Source organism: Betta splendens, chromosome 2, assembly GCF_900634795.4.
Source record: "Betta splendens chromosome 2, fBetSpl5.4, whole genome shotgun sequence".
NCBI lineage: Eukaryota > Metazoa > Chordata > Actinopteri > Anabantiformes > Osphronemidae > Betta > Betta splendens.
The window spans coordinates 23,941,336-23,963,621 of record NC_040882.2 but is presented as its reverse complement, the minus strand read 5'-3'; the positions used below and the strand labels follow the sequence as shown (position 1 = coordinate 23,963,621).

Sequence of the window (22,286 nt, the reverse complement as noted above, 5' to 3'; positions counted from 1 at the left end):
ACTCCTCCACCGCTGGAGTTGTTGAAAAAAAAACGCTGTTTGAGGCTGTGGCGACAGTGACACACAGATTTCAAAGGCAACAGGAGAAAAGTCACGTTGGATAAAACACAGCATTTATCAGCTGTAAGATGACGTGACAATGTAAGAAAGCGCAGTAATTGAAGCAGTAAAACACTGCAAGTGTCAAGGTCCTGTTCATATATGCGTGTCAAATTGTGGGAATTTAATTTCGAATAAGAAACCTGCTTCAAGTATGATTCAGAGAATCAGCTGTTTTTACTGTGAAGAATAGTTTTTATTTTTTGTGCCATCTATTTCACCTACTTTACTTTTGTATTACAATAAAACATCCGATCCAGTGACCAACAAGTGAAAAACATTCAATAACTGCTTAAACAGATATGTAGGACATCTACAGTAATTACAGTACTATGACAGAAGCTTACGTAAGAATTCATTAGTTGGAGCATCGCTGTGGTTGTTATTAGTCTGCGTGTAAAATTTCTTGTTAACAGTTCTGTTTCTTGACATAGAAGTAAACGGAATCAGTTTTTCTACGCAAGGAAAGGAACAGGTTGATTTGCTCTCAAACGCACTCAACTAATCATCAGCACCAATCAAATCATTTTGCACCGCAAACAATAAAGAGCCACTTTAAAACTACACATATTTCCCGAGCCCGCCTCCTAGAAAAGCACAATGTCTCTGTTGTGCCAGCGAGCGACGAAGGTCAAAGGAAAGTCGTTTATCTCCGTTGAGTTGGAAATTAACTTCTGCCTCGGAGCCATTCGACCCAGTAAGAACCCTGCTACGCCGCTGACCTCTCAGGCAACGCGCGTGTGGCAAAAATAGCATGATGGAGGGTGTGGGACTCCAGCAGATTAGCATCACGATGTTGATACGACGCACGCTCCAGAAAATCCTCCACTTATTAGACACAGGAGGAAGAGCGTGAGGCGTTTACAGGGCAAACGAGCCCCGGAACTTGGACATGGTAAAATTCAAAGGGCATAAATGAGTGAATTAACTCGGGCGGTTTGTCCAAATAAACTTCCCACACTTCACTTATTATTGCCAGCTGTACAACTATAAGCTAATTAGCGGATTTCAAAGTTTTTCCTCAAATCTTGGTAACTTCAAATACTGCAGCAATAAAAGCTGAAGCTTCTGTCTCCCTCTCAGCATCTGAGCTACACGTTGAGACGGACAGAGTCTGTAGTGTTAACTGCACCTCATAACAGGTTCAGACAGGTTAAATTGGTGCGAAAAAGTGCACCGTGGATTATAGGATCTTAGACCCGTACAGAACAGTACGAAATCATACATATTTACATTATACGACAGCAGGAGCGCCGTCTACTTCACCTAAACACCATGTTTACATGTACTCGACATCATTAGCTGAACACGGGCCGACCTGCGGTTTCCAGCTGAGCATTAAACCTGCGCAGCGCTACCAGCGTCCTATGATTACGGTGCCAGACTGAAGCAAACTTTAACAATCCCAATTTAAAACTTTAATAACAGACCTTCAGATTGTTAAATAAATGCCAGCCTATTTTTCAGTCGCTCAGTATCGCCTTCATCATCTGGCTGAGGCGTCTCAACTTAAAGCTGCAGAGAAAAAACATAATTAACTCCCATTAAGGCAAAACACGCGCTGAGCAAAAACAAATTAACCTGTAATAAAAACAATGCAAACATCCATCTTTCTAACTGCGACTTTGTTCATTCCTTAATGTTCTGTGTTCTGGTGTTGTTGCCATGACTTTCTGTTCTCATGAGCTGCAGTGCAGTTCATGAAAATGGCCACTGCAAAGCAGAATAAAGCACATTGAAGAAACTATTGCAGGCAATTACATCCTAATATGCACATGGCACCAACACTCAGACTAATGTGGTGTGATACGTTCTATTCAAAGTCCCCTCTTGGTGTTTCAACCAAAACAACCTGAAAATACATTTTTTTTCAGAATAAATTGACAGTGTTCTGACATCAAAAGTTGCATATAGCTTTAAGGTATCGCCAAGTTGCGGCTGCCTTTGTCTGCTCTGCCACACAAAGGCTCACAAGCTTGAGGAGATCAATTTTCTGAGCTCTGCTCCGCTTTCTGTAGCCTCAGAGCTTCTGTTAGAGGGGATAATTGTTGTCTTCCCTGCACTCGCACTAGCTGTAAGGACTCACCTGGAAAAGTATGTGCAGTGCAGTGCAGAGAAATCAATACAACAGCGCTAATTGGGCTCTCAGCAGGGAGTCGGGAAATAGCTGCAACTCATACCCACTTCAACAACCCAAAGACGATGAAGAGCAAAAATTTAATGTGACATGCAAGGCTGTGCACCTCTTAGTTACCAATGGAAAAAAAAACTGTTCTACAAATAGAACAGATTCATCTGCTTCTCGTCTCAGCTGCAGATCAAATTCAGCTCCATCCAAAACAAAATGTACCGACTGGTTTCACAGGATGTATCGCAGTTTATCAACTTTAAATAAACATGGTTTTGAATCTGATGCTGAAGTATGCAGGATGTGGGATCTCTCCTAGTCTCTCAGCTTAGTCATACAGTACAGCTGGAAACCACATCAAAGCTACTGGTTCGTAGTTGTCAGTCATACAATTATTAAACGTTCCTTTAGGCCTGTGAAAATTAACAATTAAAAACTCTTATCGGCTTACAAAGCGCTCGGTCCTGCACTGTTATGTAAATGCACGGGAGCAGGTAATTAAAAGACGCCGCCAAACCATGGCATCAAAACACAAGGGCTATAAGCAGAAAGCAAAAAGATTCCTAATATGTTTGTCAGTAGTTTAGAGGCATTACAGATAAAGTGATAATGTGCTGAGACACTGTTAAAGCAAAGGTAAGAGGCTAATTAAGCTGCTAAGTGGGCTGTCAAATGCAAAAAAGCGAATGTCTAAACGAGACGGACATTTTTTCCTCTTATTTGATATTCTGCTGATTCCCTTCTCTTTTTATACTGATCATAATTGAATTGGATGTAAAGAGCAACAGCGCTGGATCAGGCTCTTTAATTGTCACAACAGCAAGACAACGTCTACAAAAAGACCAATTCATGCATTACACAACCACATACTGCATCTATATATATATATATATATATATATATATATATATATATATATATATATATATATATATATATATATATATATATATATATATGAATGAGGTGACCACCCCAGGCCATGAAGGCTACAGAAGAGATCTGTATCAGTACAAACTGAAAGATACAATAAATCAAGCCGTTTTCCTTTTGTCACTGCAGCAGCCACCAGGATTTAACCTGATATGTAGGTGACATATTGTAAAGTAGCTAGAGGTGCCTGCCGATGCTCAGTTCACTCAGTACACACTACATTCAGTGCGCGACATGCAGCGCAGACACAAGGTCCCGCTTTATTTTCACAACAATTAAGCCTCGCCAGAATAAATCCAAATGTTTCGGAAGCTGTTAAACAACCAGGAAATTACCCGACGCCCTTCATTTACTGGTTCTGAGACAAGCCGCTGATTTAGTTGCTGGTGGCAGCATTTGTCCATTCTATGGTCGGGATTGTTTGCCTCCCTCCACCCTCTCCCTCACGCTCCCTTTCAGACTCTGAATCAGCAGGTCCCTTCGGTATACAAGGCACAGTGATTGTTGGATTTGCATATTCCTGAATAAATTATATTGCATTTCTGCGATAAGCAGTGCACTACTGTTTGGTAGCTTTTCTGCCTCCTCTCTTCTTTCTACACCATTCACGCATGCTGCCATGAATTAACCCTGATCACAAGAGACGGCGGGAAGTGAGAAAGTGCTGCTCAAAAATTCATGTTTCTAGCAGTAGGAAAGAGCCGAGCCACTGGCCCCTGGTGGGGTCCAGGCTGCCAAGACTACGTGGACAGTTAATCAGACCTGATAATGATGCATGCCCATGACCGCCACCAAGGACAAGGATGGCAGCCTGCTCAATGGTGGGACATGTGGGTGGAAGGCATGCGAAGAGACAAGGCGGAGATTAAAGACAAGGAAAGTACAAAGACTCCAGACAGTTAAAGAGATGGAGGTGAATAAATGGGAGCGTAAGTAGTTACAGGTGGAATAACTCAACAAAATCTGGAAGAAGGCGCATTAATGCCAAGTGTGTAAACCTGGACTAACATGATCACTATTCACATAACGGCCCAAGACAATAATCCTAATTTTCTTTCAAAGCTGTAGTCAACCAAACTGAGTCAAACAGTCCAGAGCCATTTAATACAGCTGCAAATGAGTATATTGTGTGTGCACGTGTGCACCAGGCTAGCATATGCACACGTGCGCACACTCACATCAGTGGGTCTAATGGAGCTGGGGGACGCGGGTGTTAATATGGACGGGTCCACAGACCGTCGCCCCTTTTTAATTACAGCCCTGGCGCTAAAGCAGCGGCCGAGAAAGCGATTCCTCCGGTAAAGACACGTGTAGACCTCGTCCTCTTCCCCTCCTCAGTTCAGCTGATGGCTGCTTTTTTTTCCCCGTCTCCCCCCCTTATCCCCCCTCACTTCCTTCGGAGAATTGGGCTGTGGTATTTTGGCTGTGAAAAGGAAACCATCGGACGGCAGGGGCATGAATATTCCAAATGACTAATGTTGCACATGCTTATTTTTGACATATCTGGCTTCCGCAGGGAAATAAAACACTTCTAATGCAGGGGGACCATCTGTTATCTGTTGCTGGTGTTTCAGAGCAGGCGGGCTCAGTATGCACACACTCACCCGCCTCACAGAGCCGCGCGCAGGCACGCGGGCAGACAGATCGACACATTCTCACAAAGCGGTAGGCGTGCGTAGACAGCGGGACACGTGCGCGCACACATGTACCAACAGAAAAACCCAATGGGAGTTCGCACAACAGACAGGCTCTAAACTCCTATACAAATTCAACGCTCCCCTCCCCTCCTTTTTTTTTTTTTTTTTGTTAATTCAGTGCGTTAAGGTGACAGAGGATGCGCACGCGTTTTCTGCTGGCCGTAAATGCCTGCGCCTGTCTCCTCACAGCAGCTGGGGAGGGATCATATGCAGGTGGTGTGAAGGGAGAATAAACTAGCTGCCTCACCTTGAAAACAAAACACGAGACACACAAGCAGCCTTCGACATCAACCACACATCTACGCTAAGTGCATTCTCACTTCAATTTATTTGAAACTATGGTCAAGTGAATAGGTGCAAGAGGTGCTGTATAGTAAACAAAGCTCTCTCTGCATTGGATAATCTGTTATTTCCAGGCAATAGCCAAGCCTCTGGGTATGCCGTCATAATTCTATCAGGCATTAGAATATGTCGGAGAGCTGCATTTCCTTTCAAATACAGTGCCGGTGCATTTCCACTGTAGAAATATTGTTTTAGATAGGGCAAATGAATTATCCCACACGGGCCTTTAATGCATGCCTCAGTAGGAATCAGCTGCTCCGGTTAGATGCATGGTGTCTCTCCCAAAACACACCGCCGGTATCCCTGAGGCCTGTAAATCCTTATAAAGGACATAGAGAGACTCTACCGTTGAAGGAAATTATACCACTGATGCTCAGAAGGGGGCAGAGGAGCTGAAGGCCACATTTGGTGGATCCTGGAGCTTCTAAATTCAAACTAAGCAAAAGAAATATTCTGTAGCTCGGTCAATAAAGCAAAGTTACGGAGGAGGACGGTTTTGTACTGAATTCTGTGCTCTACAGGCTGGAACATCATACTGAGATTAGTGGGTGTATGTCAGCACTGTGGTACACAAGTTGGTTTCAGTTTTGTTATCAAAAAAGTACATTAGTTCCTTTTAGTGTCTATTTGGAACAAAAAAAGCTTAACCCCAACCAGAGGCAGCAGACAGTAACAGGCTGCGATAAATGCTATACATTGATATCACTCAGCCCAATCACCACTTTTTCACAGTTCCATAAAAAGTACTTGAGGGGTTGTGTAAAGTTTAAGTCACTGACCATGACACCATAATAAAAATACAATGTACACACATGAAAGGAAGGTAGCTGTGCTTAAACAACTCAGGTTAGTCATCACCAGACAAGAGAAGTGCATCCACCGTGTTAATGCTGCAATGTTCCTGGACATTTTATAGCTACATGTTATTGCCTTTAGGGAAGAGGCTTAGTCTGCACTGAAATGCTACACAACCATTGAGAGCATCAGACCTATTTTGCAACTCTAGGTGGGGCCTTGACAAATGCACAGCCTGGAGACTCCACAACTCTGATTGATTGACACAACAACCAGCGAGTTGGAACACAGAGCGGCATAGGTGTTTGTGGTGACAGAACACATCAGGACTCACGCCAGTGACTGACTTTGGGGTCGCACCATTTAGCAAACACAAACCCTTAGTGAGAATGAACTGGGAACATCAGGACCAGGCTCCTGTTCATTTGGTATCAAGTATCAAAAGCACGAATAATGAAAGTTGCCATGAAACAAGGAAACAAGCCTTTACTAAAGTCTGTCAATCCAATTAACACATGCTTTGGTTTGAGGAAGGCTTAAAACCATTCTCCAGATTGGTCCAACAAAGGTCCATTTATATTGGCTGGTCCACGCTCTGGGCACAAAGTTTAGAGATGCAGAGCAGAGGAAGTTTGGAGTAGAACCACTGCTCCTTCAGTGTGAAAGGAGCGAGTTCACACGAGTACAGGCATCATGTCAGGACATACCTTTATACGCCTTCTACTGAAGGTTATCCATCATGCATGTCTAACTAGTCAGAAACCTTGGGGCTGACTCACAAGGCAGAGGTACGATTATATATCTGTCTGAGAATGCACTGGAACGCCTCAGGAGAAGCTACAGTAGATGGAGGAGCTTACTACACCTGCTATCGTTGCAACCCAGCCTTGGATAAGTGACTCAAAATAAATAATATATTGTTTTAGATAAACATTTGTGACACATACGCAGTGAAATTAAATTATTCCTTCACAGACATAATTAAAGGTACAGTAATAAATGATAAAGTATTTTATTGCACATTTTATCCTGACTCTTTTGCAGCTGTAGCTCAGGTGCTGCAGCAATGAGTCAACAAGGAGAGCAGCCGTCCATCAATCCAAGGGTCAGCGGATCGATTTCAAGCTCCTTCCGTCACTTTTCAAAGTGACCTTCAGCACAACACGGAGCTTCACGTTGCTGACGGTGGTTGAGGCCAGCTGCGTGGCAGGCTCACTGTCACGATGCGATTGTGTGTGTGAGCACACGCTGCGTAGACCGGTATATAAATACATCCATTTAGAGCCTCATTGAATTATTAACAATTCCATGAGCAGTGTTTCATATCCACAGCACACTGTAACTTACCACTGGACTAGCGACTCCCTTAGGGGAGCTTTCTGTCAAGCTCATGCTTGGAAAATGAACAAACGTGTTCATCTTCGGTCTTTAATTTAATTAAACAAAATTTAACACAGCACAAGTTCCAGGTAATCCATTGTGGTTAATGTGATGAAATCAAACGCAACAGACATGAGGCAAAATGTTGAGATAAACCTATTGTATATGCTCTTGGGTTCAGGGTATAAACATCCTTTGAGCTCAATTAAAATTTGACTCCAGAAAAAAAGCTTCACACACAAATATGCATACGCACAACAAGACAGGAAAAACAGGTATTTAAGTAGGTTTTAAGTAGAGCAGTGACGGTAGTAAGGTTTTAACTTACCTTTGTCAGCTGCCTGTAAATGAGGATCTTCACCAACAGGACTGCTTGGCGTGTCTTTGATCTACAGCCGCATAATGAAAGCAGAGAGGGAGAGAAAACAAGGTCAAAGATCTATACACTGGCAAGACCTTGGGCATCACCTGCATTCATGCATAAAGCCACAACAGAGGTACGTGTGTGTGTGTGTGTGTGTGTGTGTATGTGTGTTGGACACAAAAAAAATGATATTTAAAAGACCATTTCAGCTCAAGTCCACTCTAACACGCACCCTCCCAGAAGACGATGCACGCTTGATGTTGCAAACTACACGGTTCCTTTCTGAGCTCTAGGAGGCTCCCAGAAGCCTTTGAAAGACAGTTTAATGATGAAAGACAACATGCCTGGATGCTAGTGTTCTGTTTTAGGTCACAGGGGAAAAACAGGCAGAGCCAAAACAGTTTTAGGTCTTTAGTGTTCTTTTTAAAATGCCACGGTGATTTAAAAAGACCCTCATCACACTCAGGATCCCCCCTTAGTGTACAATGGTGTAAAACAATGGTGTCTATTCGCCCACTTGGATTAATGAATTTTTAAAATCTACTAACTACCCAAATCATGCTTCAGGTAGCCCTGCACTGTTTTAGTTAGACATCTGTTGTTATGGTTACCACTATCTACAGAACAGACCTTTAAATCAGGTCTATGTTCAAACTCCTACATTTTCTGTCAAATTTGTATATTGCATTTTGTGAGCAAGCCTCTGCGAATGTTTGCTTTCATATCGTCCATCCAAGGCAGAAATGACGGACCCCTCACTTCAAGCGCAGTCCTCTGTCTGCCCGTCTTTTCATCTGCACATCATTCTCCAGTTTGTTTGTGTGCGAGAACAAGACACCGGCAGAGTAAAAGCCTTCAAGCAGCCACATGCGCTGCCTCCAGAAATCAGCTGGCACATGAAAACAGAGCTACTCTCGAAAATGCTCTGCCTTTAAGGATCTTTATTCTCCGCTCCCCAGCTGCCAGGGATGTGTGTAACGGCTTAGACGCACAATGGGTGCGCCGCGGGTATTCGTCCACCGAGAGCCGGGCCCAGCAAATGAAAAGAGGGGCACACATACCCAGGAAGTGGCTAATTAATTGACAAGCAGATATTTCTGAATTTATAATCATCAAACAGACTTCATTTTGTTCCCCCACTACCATCTTCACCAACCCGTCTTCCCAGGCGACTCACTTAAGAGACTTATCTTATAAATACAGCCGTAATCAAAATAAATGACTAAAAGCTCTAAGGGAGTTGAAGGCTATACACATTTACATCAGAGGAACTGATGCAATTTAAATAGCTGCCTGTGCACCAACTTAAGGCTCAAATCACAGCAAATCCAAACTTATGTAACACTTCGGTTTTGTTGTTGTTGTCGTCGTCGCTGCATTGTCGTTCTTGTTGGTGCTGCTCACTTTGGCAGACCCACATTCATGACAGCCAAGTAGGAGAGACAGCGCCTCCTTCTATGTGTGTGTTACGTTGAATCCCCTCAGCAGCATGTTCATTTGGCGAGCGAGTCATATTTTACAGAGTATTTTTAATATTCGATGTGCCACATGCCCGTTGTCTATCTGCGTGTGCATTTCAGGTGCAAACCATGTCTTCCATCATTCGTTTACTGTTCAGCGCGGCGCGCTGACTGATTTTAACATCCAGCCATTTGCAGGTGCAGCTGCGTCCTGTCAGTCGCATCTGGCGAGGCTGAAGCCCGGTGATGGACAGATCATCAAAGTTTCACCTAAACCCAAGTTTTGATGGATTTGTTACTGCAGCGAAGCTACAGCACCACGCCATGCACGGACTATGAATCCCTCTATTAATTTAAAAAACAAGCTGCTAAAGCAATTGAGCACGCACATGCTCCAGGGTTCATGTTGAGAGAGCGGTGTTCACGATACAAGCCGTAACTCTGCAAAGCCGCAGACTAATGATAAATGTGCAGCAGCACAATGTTTGCAGTGCTCCCACGGCCTCCTCTGCCTCGTGACACTGTTGTTAATGCAAACTGAACCTGACTGTGACATTTGTGAAAGCCTCTGCAGAGTTTAGCTTTTGGACAGGAGTGCAGAGTGGAGGGTCGATACCAACCCTGCGAGACCTTCAGTGGAGCTCAACATTTAAACGGCAAGTCCTCCATTCCTTTTGTTGACAGGGGCTTGTGTTTCGGTGCCTTCTGACAAGATCTATTATGACTAGTCCAAGAATGACTCAGCTAAGCATCCTGGTTAATCAGCTGATCAATATCCTGACGAAGCTGAACTCACGCGACACCGGAGCACAAAACTACTGATAAACACATGACAGCGTTTCTAATAAAAGGACCTAATCTGCATTCAAAACTGCTGTTTGGAGACTAGGTGGAATCCTGGAAGTAAATGTGAGAATGTTGCAGTATTAACATTCATATTTCCGTCAGCCATAAGTCTTCTACTGATCGCTATGCTCTTATGTCACATACATGTGTAAGTAAGAATGAGATAAAGCCTGGTTCTGCTGGAGGTTCATTCCATTAAAGGTAAATGTTCCTGTCCACTGTTTATCATGGAATTTGTTAGGCTGTCTGTAAAATCCGTTATCTTTGTTAAGTGCCTGCAGATAATTTGGTATATAAATAAACTGAATCGAATTGAACTAAAATGACTTACTGATAGAGAAATTAATCCTATAATAATAATAATAATAATAATAATAATAATAATAATAATAATAATAATAATAATAATAATAATGTATCTGCTTTCAGTTTTGTCATTAGGGGTTAATACATTTTTTGTAAGGTACATTAACCAAGCACACTAGAAGGTTAACCCTAATCTATTTTTACACCACAAAGCTCCAAACTTTTAATGTAAAAATATCAGCACAGGCGTGTGTGTGCGCGTGCGTGCGTGCGTGCGTGCGTGCGCTCAGCGAGAGGTAAAATAATGACAGGCGAGAACGGATGGCTGGTGACGCGCTGACGAGGAGGCTGCCACATATTGTGGGCCTCGGGCTGGACAGCTGTGAGAAACTTCTTCTGTCTTATCCCCCCGATTCCCCGGCCCCCTCCTCTCTACCAGCCCCCCCTGCGCCACTGTTCAAACAGAGGACAAAGACACCCTGAGTGGTTTTCCTTTTCCAATCCCATACACGGCTGTTGGCACTTTCCTCTTCTGTGTCGCCAGCCCACAGCGAGACGAGTGAGGGAGTGACTCACAGTGGCTTTAACGAGTAAATCTTCTGATTAATTTTAATGGCACTTCGTAAGAAGGCTTTCTTTGACTAGATGATGTTCCTGTCTATTATTAGTTAGGAGTTATCACGTTTTATTTTTACACATGAGGTGAGATTATGTTTGACTGTAACATAGATAATGGCGCTAAGTGCCGCTGAGTGTCTTCTACAAAGCTTTGATTAGACTACGAACTATGCCGATACAGTCAAAAAGGCGGCCTGCGATGAATGACAGTTCTCAATGTCAGCTGACGCCTGCTGTACTGTACAACATAATGCAACCAATGCAGCACCTCCGCTAGGAAAAGTACTCTTAAAAGGTTTTAAGTTGCTGCTGAAGCCGTCGGAGAAGGGATGGTTTTGATAAATGTTCATGAATGAGGCCGTAGCGGGTGGTTTAAGAGGGGGTTCTTATGTGCAGTTTGATGAAGGCCTGCAGTCGTATGCAAATGAGGGACACACGCGTTTTAACACATCACTGGCACCCTCTGCTGCATCCTGGGACACCAGCTCCGGCAAGACTGAGAGCCAATTAAAGCTGTTTAATCTAGAGAACTGAATGCACCCCTCCATATGTATGTAAGCGCAGTGGAAGGAGGCAGGAGGAAAATGGCAGCTTGCGCGTCGCCGTCACACTTTCAGGTCATGCCAGTTGGCTCCCCCAATGTGTGACAGTGGTGAGATCCAGACAGAGCAGAGACAAGAAAGTGAAAGAGCAGAAGGGGAGAACGTGGCGACCGAGAACTACCACTTCTACATCAAACCAGTGCTGTCACAACAGAGCAACAAAGCCGCCCCTGTTAACTGTGACACTGTTCAGCTGCTCGTCAGACGGAGAAAGGAGGGGGGAAACCTACTGTAAGTCAAGCAAGCGCACTGTTTATTAAATAAGAGGGCGGCTGCAGCGGGGAAGTGAACATACTCCAGTGTTGTCAAGTCTTTGTAAGTAGCATGGGAACGCAGCCTTTTCTCATCCCTCCATGAAATTGAATATTGGGGAGGGAAATGAAGTGTGTCTTCCAATAACAATAAAGGCAGCCATTGAAGCTTGCATGAAAAATATGATATTGAGAGGTTGGCTGTGGAGCTTGAGACGCGCTGAAAGAAACAACAAAAGCGATTATTTAGCGGTGTTATTTCATGGTTGAGGCATTGGGATTCAGTAATGTGCAGCTGATTGAGGAGGAGCGCTGAGGTCAGCTTTAAAGGTAAAGACAGATGGAAAAAGCTTTGTCTCGTCCTCGACAAATATGGATCCTTCGGCAGAACTGACACCCTCGTTTTGATATTATAATCATTCTTCCACTAATGTGAAAATTAAAGTTGGCAAAAGACACACTGTTAAGTTTCTGCACGGCATTAGGTGCCGTAAACGCCGCAGTCTGTGCAACAACAGATTTGCGTCCATATGCTGGCATTTTAACTGAGTATCAGATGGATCGGCAGAAGTTCTGAAGTCGGACTCAATTTTAAAGAAGCCGCTAAACGGTCAACAGTCAGACTCTGCGCTGCAGTGACTGCTGCCTGTGACAGAAGGAAAATAGGAGTAGGAGTGTCAGGACGACGGAGCAAAAAAGAAAGGCTGTCTCCTAGCGGCCGCCAGCGCCAGAGCCTGTCAGGCGCCATCGCGTGCCACTCTCCCCACTCGACCCGGTGGAGCTGAGGAAATACACCCCATGAAATATTTACCAAAGTTATCTTTGCTTACAAAGGAGAGGGGAGAGGGGGCACGGAAAAATGTGCTGCAATAGATGGACGGAGCGTCTCCCGAAAGCGCTCCCTGTCAGGTCTGCTTAGGCCTCTTTACAAGTGGGGGGCGACAGGGACCCCAGCGGGGGGTCCATTAAGCGTTCACACAAATGTGCCCGCAACAGTGTGTCAGTCTCCACAGCAGAAGCCCCAAATCCCTAAAAATACCGCACTAATTCTGCTCTTCAGTCTGAATATCCAAAGCGCGCCTTTCCCAGCGCTGACACCGTCAGCGCGTGCTTTTTAAAGAGCCTTTAAGTAAAAGAGACAATTTCATTTTTGCTGCTGATGCTTGATGTGGAGGCAGAGCGTGTGCTGCCATAATGCTTCAAGCGCGGGGTTCTGTGGGTGAATTACAGACTGAACTCTCGTGTATTTATTACCATTCTAACCGGTCATACTGCATCCATTTGCAAAATACCAGCCAACAGGAAAGTAGGAGCAATTATTTGTGTTTACCAACACAAAGCCTGATCTCTCCAAGCGTTGTTTACCAGCCATACAGTAATCGAGGAATCATTTGACCAGGCAAGAAAGGCAGGTTAAAGTGCGAAAATTATAGAAAGACTCAATTATTAGCGCCTAACAAGACGGTTTGAGCGATGCGGTGACTCATTAGCCGTGTTTTCTCCTGGAACAGAAAGCCCTGTCACAGACATTGTGCTGGTGATGGCCTCCATTCGCAGAGATGTGCATTATGCGAGAGACATAAGCTGGTGAGGAGTGCGAAGAGGAAACATGCTATTAGCCCGCGCAGCTACGGTGCGGGGATTCAACACAATTAGACCAAGTCCCTTTGGAGATGTGACTTTTCGCATTGTAACACGTTTCATAAGACAGCGTCTTCTCGATGGAGAGTTTGGATTCAGGCATCTCAAGGAAACGCAGGAATGGTCGTACAAACTGTATAAAGGAACGGGCCGTGTGGCTGGAATGTTTGATCACGTACTGAAGAGGATCAAAACACGAGGTGCGGAGACTCAAATGCTCTCCAGTGGCCAACGGGCTTTGATGAATGCCGTACAAACAGTTATACTGAAGATACAGCGACAGAGACCAGGCCTTAATGGGCGCAAAGAAATCAAAAGCTGCGAACAAACGGAAACAAGACTATTCACAATACAGGCGTAAGTACCATAAACCCATTCAACGGATGAAGAGGGAGACAATAAAGGTTGAAAAAGTAGTAACAGTAACGTTAAACATGTACAGTAAATAACATTTGACCCATAAACCGTTGACTGTTTCCTATTCAAACCCATCGAAAGAGCTTATTGTACCCAACTGCTAATATTTACAGCTACAACGGCAGTTTAAAGGACGTCCTTGAAAAGCCAACATTCCAGGAACGTAAAGAACCCGTGTGCTCCACATCCTTAAATGTTACCTCTGGGGTTTGACTATAAACACAACATCAGCATCTGTATCTTCTGAACCTGCCTGTATTGTTTGCCATCACACGTCTCGTGTGTGTTGGTCTGGTGATGAAAGCAGGTTCAAGAACCTGCAAAGGAAAGGGTTTTTACACCTACTGCAGGACCAACTCCAGTGATCCTCCTTTAAAATTCAGACCTGTGCAGCTGCTGCCACTTACAATAATAGCGCAAACACAATCCTTCAATTTCAGGCCCATATGTATTTCAATAGTGTTTTCACGGAGAGATGGGGGCAGGAGTTTGCCTTATAATTCACATTCTATGATGGAGCAACACCCAGATAAGCCAGGCGAATGCTGAAATCTAATCTGAACCCCAATGTTTTTTGTCTATGGAAATGACTACCTTCTTATCGCCAGAGTGGGTTATTTGAACAGATTCTCGCTGTGGCTTAGCAAAGGGACTCAATCACTACTGCCCAGCGACAAGCCTCACTTTCGTCCTCTCCTTCTCTCATCTTTTTATCTGGAGGAGCGGAAATGAAAGGATGCTATCTAGTACTCTTCACGTCCTCAGTTCAGGAGACGCAGAGAAGCCGCGGACATTTTCTTTCAGGCCTTCGCCATCAGATATAAAACCTATGGTTTATAAAGCTGTGCTCTGAAAGAAAGAGAGCGTCAGTTTATGGACTCGAAATTAGCACCAGCCCAAGAAAGGTATTTATGAGGCAATATGTTCTGTGGCTATATTAGATACAACCTATTTTAGGAAATAACTAACCCTAACCCCCTCAAGAAAAATAGAAACGCTCCTGCATGAAACCACCAACAGCTACAGTGCATTTGCTATTTTAGTTAAAGGGAAAAAAATTCTCTATGTTTTGTGATTATGGTCATTGCCTTATTGTTTCTAAATTGTTCCTGGAGGTTGCTGCCCAAAGCGAGTATCAACCGTGTGCTGGGAAAAAGGAGTCATTTCAGTCTGAACAGTGCTGGTGGACTCTCCAGACACAGAGAATGCTCATTCCTGAGGAAATAAACAGTCACGTGACCCACAGTGTCCTATTTAACACTGATGGGTAAGTTCAGTTTTATTTCTACCGTATAACACCAATCCTACTCAGGCAACCCACATTTTAAAGTGAAGACCCAAAGGTTTAGTGGGAGAGGCAGTGTTGCAAGGTGCTGTGAGGGCTCAGGTCCCCTACAGTGTTACACTTCATGAGGTCCATTCACCACCGCCCGTGTGGTGTTGTGTTGGTCGTTAGCGGGCTGACAGCCATGGCATTAGCCGTTAGTGCACCGTTAGCCGCTAGCTTCAGTCAAACAACAACAAGCTGGGTGTTGTGTCTTGTGACCCCTATGACATCATACGCCAGGGGTGCTCAATCCTGGTCCTTCAGAGCCACTGTCCTGCTGGTTTTCCAACTCTCCCTGTCCCAGTTGATACTGATCACCTTGACCAGGTGTGTTTAGCTCAGGTGTGTCAGCTAACTGACACACCTGATCATGGTAATCAGCAGAGAGAGTCGAGGACCACAGTTGGCCCCCAGTCATACGCGCTTAGCCAAGAGGCGTGACGATGAACTTCCCGTACGGATGACTCCCAAAACAGGGTTTTCTACCAGGGGGCTGGAAATACACCAGCCATGTGCATGATCTACAGTGGAACCGAGCTCCAGGAGGGAGGACATCTGCCTCAACCGAGGAGAGGGAAAAGTGAAGAGACACAAGGATAGTCATCAGGAAGGACGACCACCCCCTCCCCAATGCCACACAACTCAACCAGACAAAAACAACTAACATCAGTTATTTATGAGTTTGTTGATGGAATAATGATAATAATAATTGTGAATGAAAAAACCCTGTAGTCAGTTAATGTGTAGGTTGATCTGACCTTTACATTATCTCCTTTTGTCAGGACCTCCCAGAGAGTGTGTTGAAACTTGATGAGATCCATCCGCTGGCCTCCTCCCAACAAAGCCTGTGGGATACAAAACAACGGTTGCTGTCAAAAGAGTTTATAATGTACTTAAATACAGTATATAAATGCTTTACTGCACCGGATCCTGAACATATCTTGGTCATGTAACCCCGTCCCGTCATGGCAAGTTGGATAAATTAATGTCATTACTGTTAAATTGTGTCCCAATTTAACAGTAAAAAATGAATTTAAATGTGAAAATTCTGAAATACACCTCAGGATCCAAACAATCTTGCAATTCTGCATCTCTTGCAGGTACCAACTGGCCCAGAGGTTATGGGCTTATAAAAAGTGCATTACATAGCTGATAATAAACTGCACATCTTCCATCTTCCATTCAGCTCACCTCTCAATAATCCCCTCCACCAGATCTGCTCATCTATTCAAGTCACTCTCTCATTAAATCAGTTTTACAAGCCAAACAGAACGAGTTTACTGCTTATAGAAGTCAAATACTATTCATCACTGAGAAAGCTGTAGTTACACAGATATACTGCATGTTTTAATTCCCTGGAAGACAAACACATCTTCCTCCTATTTGAATAAACATAGGCTGCAGCAGGAAAAAAGGGAAAAAAATGACAAGTGAATTAATCTGCTGCCTTATGCCAGCTGAAATGGAAGTCAGTGAGGCAGCGTGTACCAGTGGATGCCCATCAGTCACAGAACAACGTGCAGAGCCTAAAAAGCTGAATTTGATGTTGCTGCGCATTGGGAGGTAAAGGACAGCGCAGCGTTCTGTGTTTATTCATCTGAAGCAGTGTCCCCTGGAAGCCATTTTGGCAGCAATGTATCACAGCAGGCCCTGACCTTTAAATACTACGCACAATTAAGCAAAGCTAATAAACACGGCCGCAGATCTGGACTTTCGGACCGGAAGGCAGGTGCTGAGAATCATTGAGGCCGTGGGAGGTGGAAAGTTCTTTTCAGACCTAAATTAAAGCCTTTGTCTCGAATGCACACAAAACATCCTAAAGGGGAGTTGTGTTTGAGGCTGAAGTTCACGGTTTTCAGCCAGGCATTCAGTTTTCACTTTTTTATTGGTGACATGCCCTTTGTACAGTATATTAAGCTTGAACTTTAGGGAACAAGATGTGTCACAATAGCGCTGGAACAATGAGTCGATAAATCCATTAGTGCATTAGCGTGAAGGAAAATGTACCTGTCTCGGTTCTGATCATCATTTCATGTGTAAGTCATTTAAAGGGTCCAACACGTCGCTACTCATAGATGCCTTTTATATCATTTTACAGAGAATATAAATGAAAATATTTAAAAATGCTACACCAACATTGATCTTAGAACAGGGGGTGGGATATGATGAGAATCTTACACCAGCTCTAAAACTTTCACAGAAAAAAATGTAGTTAAAATTCCAGCAAAATTATAGAAGCAGTGTTTCAGCTATAACTGAACTGTGATTTTTGAGGAATGTGACTGTACCAATAGTCCTAACAAATACGAACTGCACTTGATTTAGTCGAACTAACCCAAGCGCTTGTACTGTATGCAAAGATATTACCTCAGAGAGAGAGAGGAGAGATCAAATAACACGGTTACATACGATGCTATGTTATTTGATAGATCCAGCCAGTCCCAGAAGCACAGCTCTACAAATACCACTTATATCCACCTGGCAAGATAATATTGAGTTTCTAGTTGGAGTTATGAAATGTATCACCTTGCAAATATGTGGAAACAGCACAAACAAAAAGATGAGACATCTATTATCAAGAACCCACACAGCTGAAAATATTACTGCTCCCACACAGTATTAAAGCACATACAGCATGTGTGCATACAGAAGGTACATACATGTATGTAGTTAGCCTCTTCCAAGCATCCCTGTCACTCGCTGTGGGCTTAAATGCTTTGCTCAGTCACAGTGCGCAGCGATGAATACGGCCGTATATACAGCAGTACAGCATGTAGTTCAGCGAGGACAAAACGCGCCAGTGATCTTCTTTCAGGCTCCATGACGGTTGAGATCGACCAAAATAAAAGAAGTCAGAGGGCGATTTCCCAAGATGCCAGAACACATGATCCCCCGAGTCCAAAAGTCCAATTTAAAGCTCGGACGGATCCACTGAAACCTTTTTTGTAAAAACAAAACGATGCTGAAATCTAAAGTTTAATTTGGAGATCTGAGATGATTCAGACAAACCTGGAGAGACTTCCTCACACTGCTCTGTGAAACCGCTGACCTTCCCCGTGCATCCAAAGAGGGGAAATATACAAGATTAACAAATTCCTGTAATCCTTTGAACTTCTAATTGATATGATGAGCTGATGGATGAATTAGATTGAAAGTTCACAGTAATTATGTTAACCCAAAATTATGTCCAGGTATTAGTAATAAGTAGTAGTTTAGTTTTTATTATTTTTTATATTCATATGCTAATCAACACGTACGGATTGATATATTGTGAGCGCACAACCTCGCAGCTATGATGCTAAATAACCTTAAAACCTTTTAAAGTTAGTTGAAGTACTCAGCTCATGACATAAAAGTTTAGGTCAAATTAACAGGTTACATTTTACAGTGCACCAAGGCTCAATTTCCACCTTTAATGATGTCAAATCAGATGAAGGTGTTGTTACATTCTTTGAGCAAGCTAATGAGTGCTGCCTCTGTTCTTAGAAAAAGCATGAAGATAGGCAGATGGATCAATATATATAGCGTCACATCAGTCTATATTTTGCTCAGTATCCGGGCCCAGGGAACATTTCATAAAGGCCATAGGGTCGGCCTATCACGGAGCTAAATGCCAATGTAATTATTAGTGTCTGGAGATAGTGGAAAGGGAAGCACATCCTGCGGCAGTACACCATATTTAATTAATAAATGTCAGTCTGTAGAGGGAGTGAGTGGAGTGCTTGAGAAAAGAGAAGGGGGCAGAGGCAGGAAGGGGGCCGGAGTGACAACAATACTGATCCTGGCTTGAGCTCAGCCACACCCTCCACATGTAAAAAAAAAGCATTTCATAACAAGACGCACACACTATACAAATGGCAGGAACATCAGGAAATGTCATCAGAATAATTACAGGACTGTGTCTTACATGATCTAATCTGCAGCACCGATACAGCACATTTCTTACATTCCTGGCATAAGCATGACTCAAATCATCTGTGGAGCAGAAGTGGCACCTTGATTATGTTTTTATCAATGCAATGATTCCTCATTATGTCGTAGTTGATCAGTGTGATTGGCAAGCTGAAAGGTTTTTTCCCACAATGCATCAGTAGGATAATCATTTTGTTGCAACATCTATTCATGGGATTTTAAGTTGTATATTTTTGCAGGCCTGGTATTACTCGGGGGAACGCAGCCTCGGTTCATTAGAGTCCACATTGACTTGACATACAACATGTATTCTAGGATACTGTTTACCTTGGATCCAAACCATAACCAGCTTCATTGATTTGGAGGCATCCAATAATCACTAAGGTGCGAGCGTAGCCTGTCTCGTCAGTGCAGGGAGAATTGTGCAGATAAGCCTGACTGTGCTGTGCAGGATGCCAATGGCTCATCTCCAGCACTGCGCAATGTGGAAAAAATCTCCAGACAGAAAAGTCTTCTCGTTGCATTTTGGCCGGTTCCGTCAGCAAAAAAAAAAAAAAAATCCTGTATCTGAACTCGTGACGTCTGGCGACCCAACACCTTGCTGAGGTGCACATTCATGCCACTGCTGTTCAGTAAGTGAAGTCTGAGTCTTACTTTGGTGAAGGTTAGAGGAGTCAGGTGTCCTGTCTCTTTCCTTCTCTGGCTGTCAGGGAGTGTGCACACAACAGGCAGCCTGTCACACGGGGCCCGAGCTCCCATGATGCCCCATGCCTCCCTTTCACTTCTTGGCCCCTCAATCACAAGCCTCTATCCTGGAGTGCTACTTGAGTCATGACTACACCTGGGACCCGCTCGCATCGGTACCGCTTCTGTCATTGGATCAGCTGCTGACTTTAACCCCGGACACCCCGTCTTTTGTTCTCTGCCCACGTATTAAATCTGAACTGCCTAGAGAACAGAAAGTTTTGAGGCAGCTATTTAAAAAAAAAGAAAACAGATCAAGGTTCCAGTGAGCTGCAAAAAAAAAACAGAAGATGCCTCTAAATGTTTCTTATGCAACAATTTCTATCCCTCTCACACATTTCTTCTGAAGGCGACACTCCTCGGCACACAGAAGTGGGTATTCTTGTTTGGAAACAAAAGCAGGCGTGCTTCTGAGGCAACTGTTAAGCTATTGCAAAGCAGATGCTTTTTTCTCTCGCCAATCAATTTAACACCTACACCTCCCCTCTCCTCCTTCAAGCTGGCTTCGGCTCATCAGTTTTAAATGGCACAGAGGCATTCTTACATTGTTCTCTTGCCTCTGTCTTAGTCAGAGGACAAGAAATGTCTCTGCTGAAGTAACAGGCTTAATCACCGATAGTTTGGGTCAGCACAGAAAAAAAAAACCATAAAGCGCTCCACAGCGGCGCATTACGAAAACAATGGTGCACTATGTATAGATTTCAGTTTCTCCTACTGTTGTAGAGGCAATTATATTTCAAAGAGTCTGTAAAAACAGGATGAAGATTTGGAAACATTTTCCCCCTATGAATCTTCCACTACACAGAACTGCAAAGGAAAAAGCCATCTGTGTCTGACTCTTATCCCTGGCTTCGCCAGAGCCTGGATGAGCCTGAGCCAGCAAATGTCAGTCGGATAAAGACCAAGCCTGACAGACAGACACAGGAGTTTTGTCATTCCGTGTGTCATCCCTTTGCTAGCAAGCCCAATCTTTGCTGGTCTCAAAAGCCCTAAGATGATGGGGGAATGAAACATTCTCAGGGTGAAAGTCAGGTTGTGTAACTCTTGCCACAATAGCTGAAACGTTGAGGACGTGCACTATTCTGGTGCCCCTACGGCCTCTGAGAGCTTTCATTATTGTCTTACGTGCTGTGTGGAGGGGTCACCATGGAAACACAAAACACATCAACTGTTTCCCTGCTAAGGATATAAGGTCCTTCAGGAGCTAGTGTGTGGGGTCAGAGGATATATGATGTGACTCGATGGTTGCAGGAAAATACTGAGCTGTGGAGTAAACAAACAGTTGGGTTTCATTATCGAAAGAAAGTGAGACGCTCGAGACGAGAAAAGAGCAAGTAAACATAAAAAGCCACTGAATATTGTCCTTGAAACCATTTCTGATGCTATAATTAATCAACAATGACGTGTTTGAGAGTTAGTGAACTAAACCACAGTTCGATTTGATTTTAAAAACACTATAATGTTAGAGGCATTTACAATTATGTGTCCTAGATCCGTGTGTATTTAGCTTCAGCCTAAAACCAGAGACGACTCACGTTTGATTCAGCTCAGACTTTTTAAAAGCATTTATGCAGTATTTACAGTAATTTGGCTAATGCTGCAGTTATTGATATAGGTTGTCTTATATGAGGTAGGGACCTCATTCCTCAAACCTAAAACTATAAACATCTGCATTATCTGCAACATCTAATTCATTTACGCTGTGTACAGAACTACTGTAGGCAGGCTGGGTTTACATTAATATCCTTTAATTGTTAAAGGCAGATTCCACCACTACGGCTGTAAACCGTAGTGGTTCCTACCAACAGTATGTAGGAGGGATTTGTAGAAAATGGGGCATCCATATATTCATTGTTAGTTAATTATTTTATCCGCCACTGCTGCAGCTTCCTATTTAAAGCCATCGACAGGCTTTACTGGACATGCGATGGCGTCAACTGTATGGGAAAATATTATTTTCCACCAGCGGCTGCAAACGCTTCTAAAAGAGATGAGGCTATTAAACGATGTCGATGGACATTTAGACAACTATTTTTTTTTCGGCTGAAATCAGATCAAGGAGGCAAATATTTTGAATTCTTTCTTTAATAAAGCATCCATGTTTGTGTAAGTATCATTTGTCTTCCAAAAACATAACAGAGCCACAATATTAGGATAATATTAATGTAATCAGCCACACTGCACCATTAAAATGAAATAAAAACATCATCTAGCTTTGGTCATTAGCATAATTTAGGATTAATCCCTCTAAATGTTTTCTAAAGCTTATAAGAGCATTCAGAGCCTGCTCCTGTGTGAACCTGTGTTCTGATCAGTGCATTCACCCGGGAATCACTAGCATAGACTATCTCAGAGGAAACCGTGTCTATCCTCCCGGACGCTGTGTGTATCCTGCTCTAAGGAGCTGCAGTTACACGGGTGCAC

General features: G+C 43.5%; 1 protein-coding gene across 3 annotated transcripts in view; it reads right to left on the bottom strand.

Annotated features, from left to right (window-relative positions):
• The window catches only part of LOC114847060 (glucosidase 2 subunit beta-like), a 94,186-nt gene that overhangs the window by 48,272 nt on the left and 23,628 nt on the right, over nt 1–22,286 (bottom strand). For all 3 annotated transcript variants that reach the window (XR_008696663.1, XM_029136364.3, XM_055514617.1), the window contains exons 9-10: nt 15,965–16,051; nt 7,703–7,763 (exon numbers count right to left, since the gene is read on the bottom strand). Coding sequence is in view for 2 of the 3 variants with exons in the window: in XM_029136364.3 (XP_028992197.1) it covers nt 7,703–7,763; nt 15,965–16,051 (148 nt within the window). In the remaining variant the exon portion in view is untranslated. The remainder of the gene's footprint in view (nt 1–7,702; nt 7,764–15,964; nt 16,052–22,286) is intronic.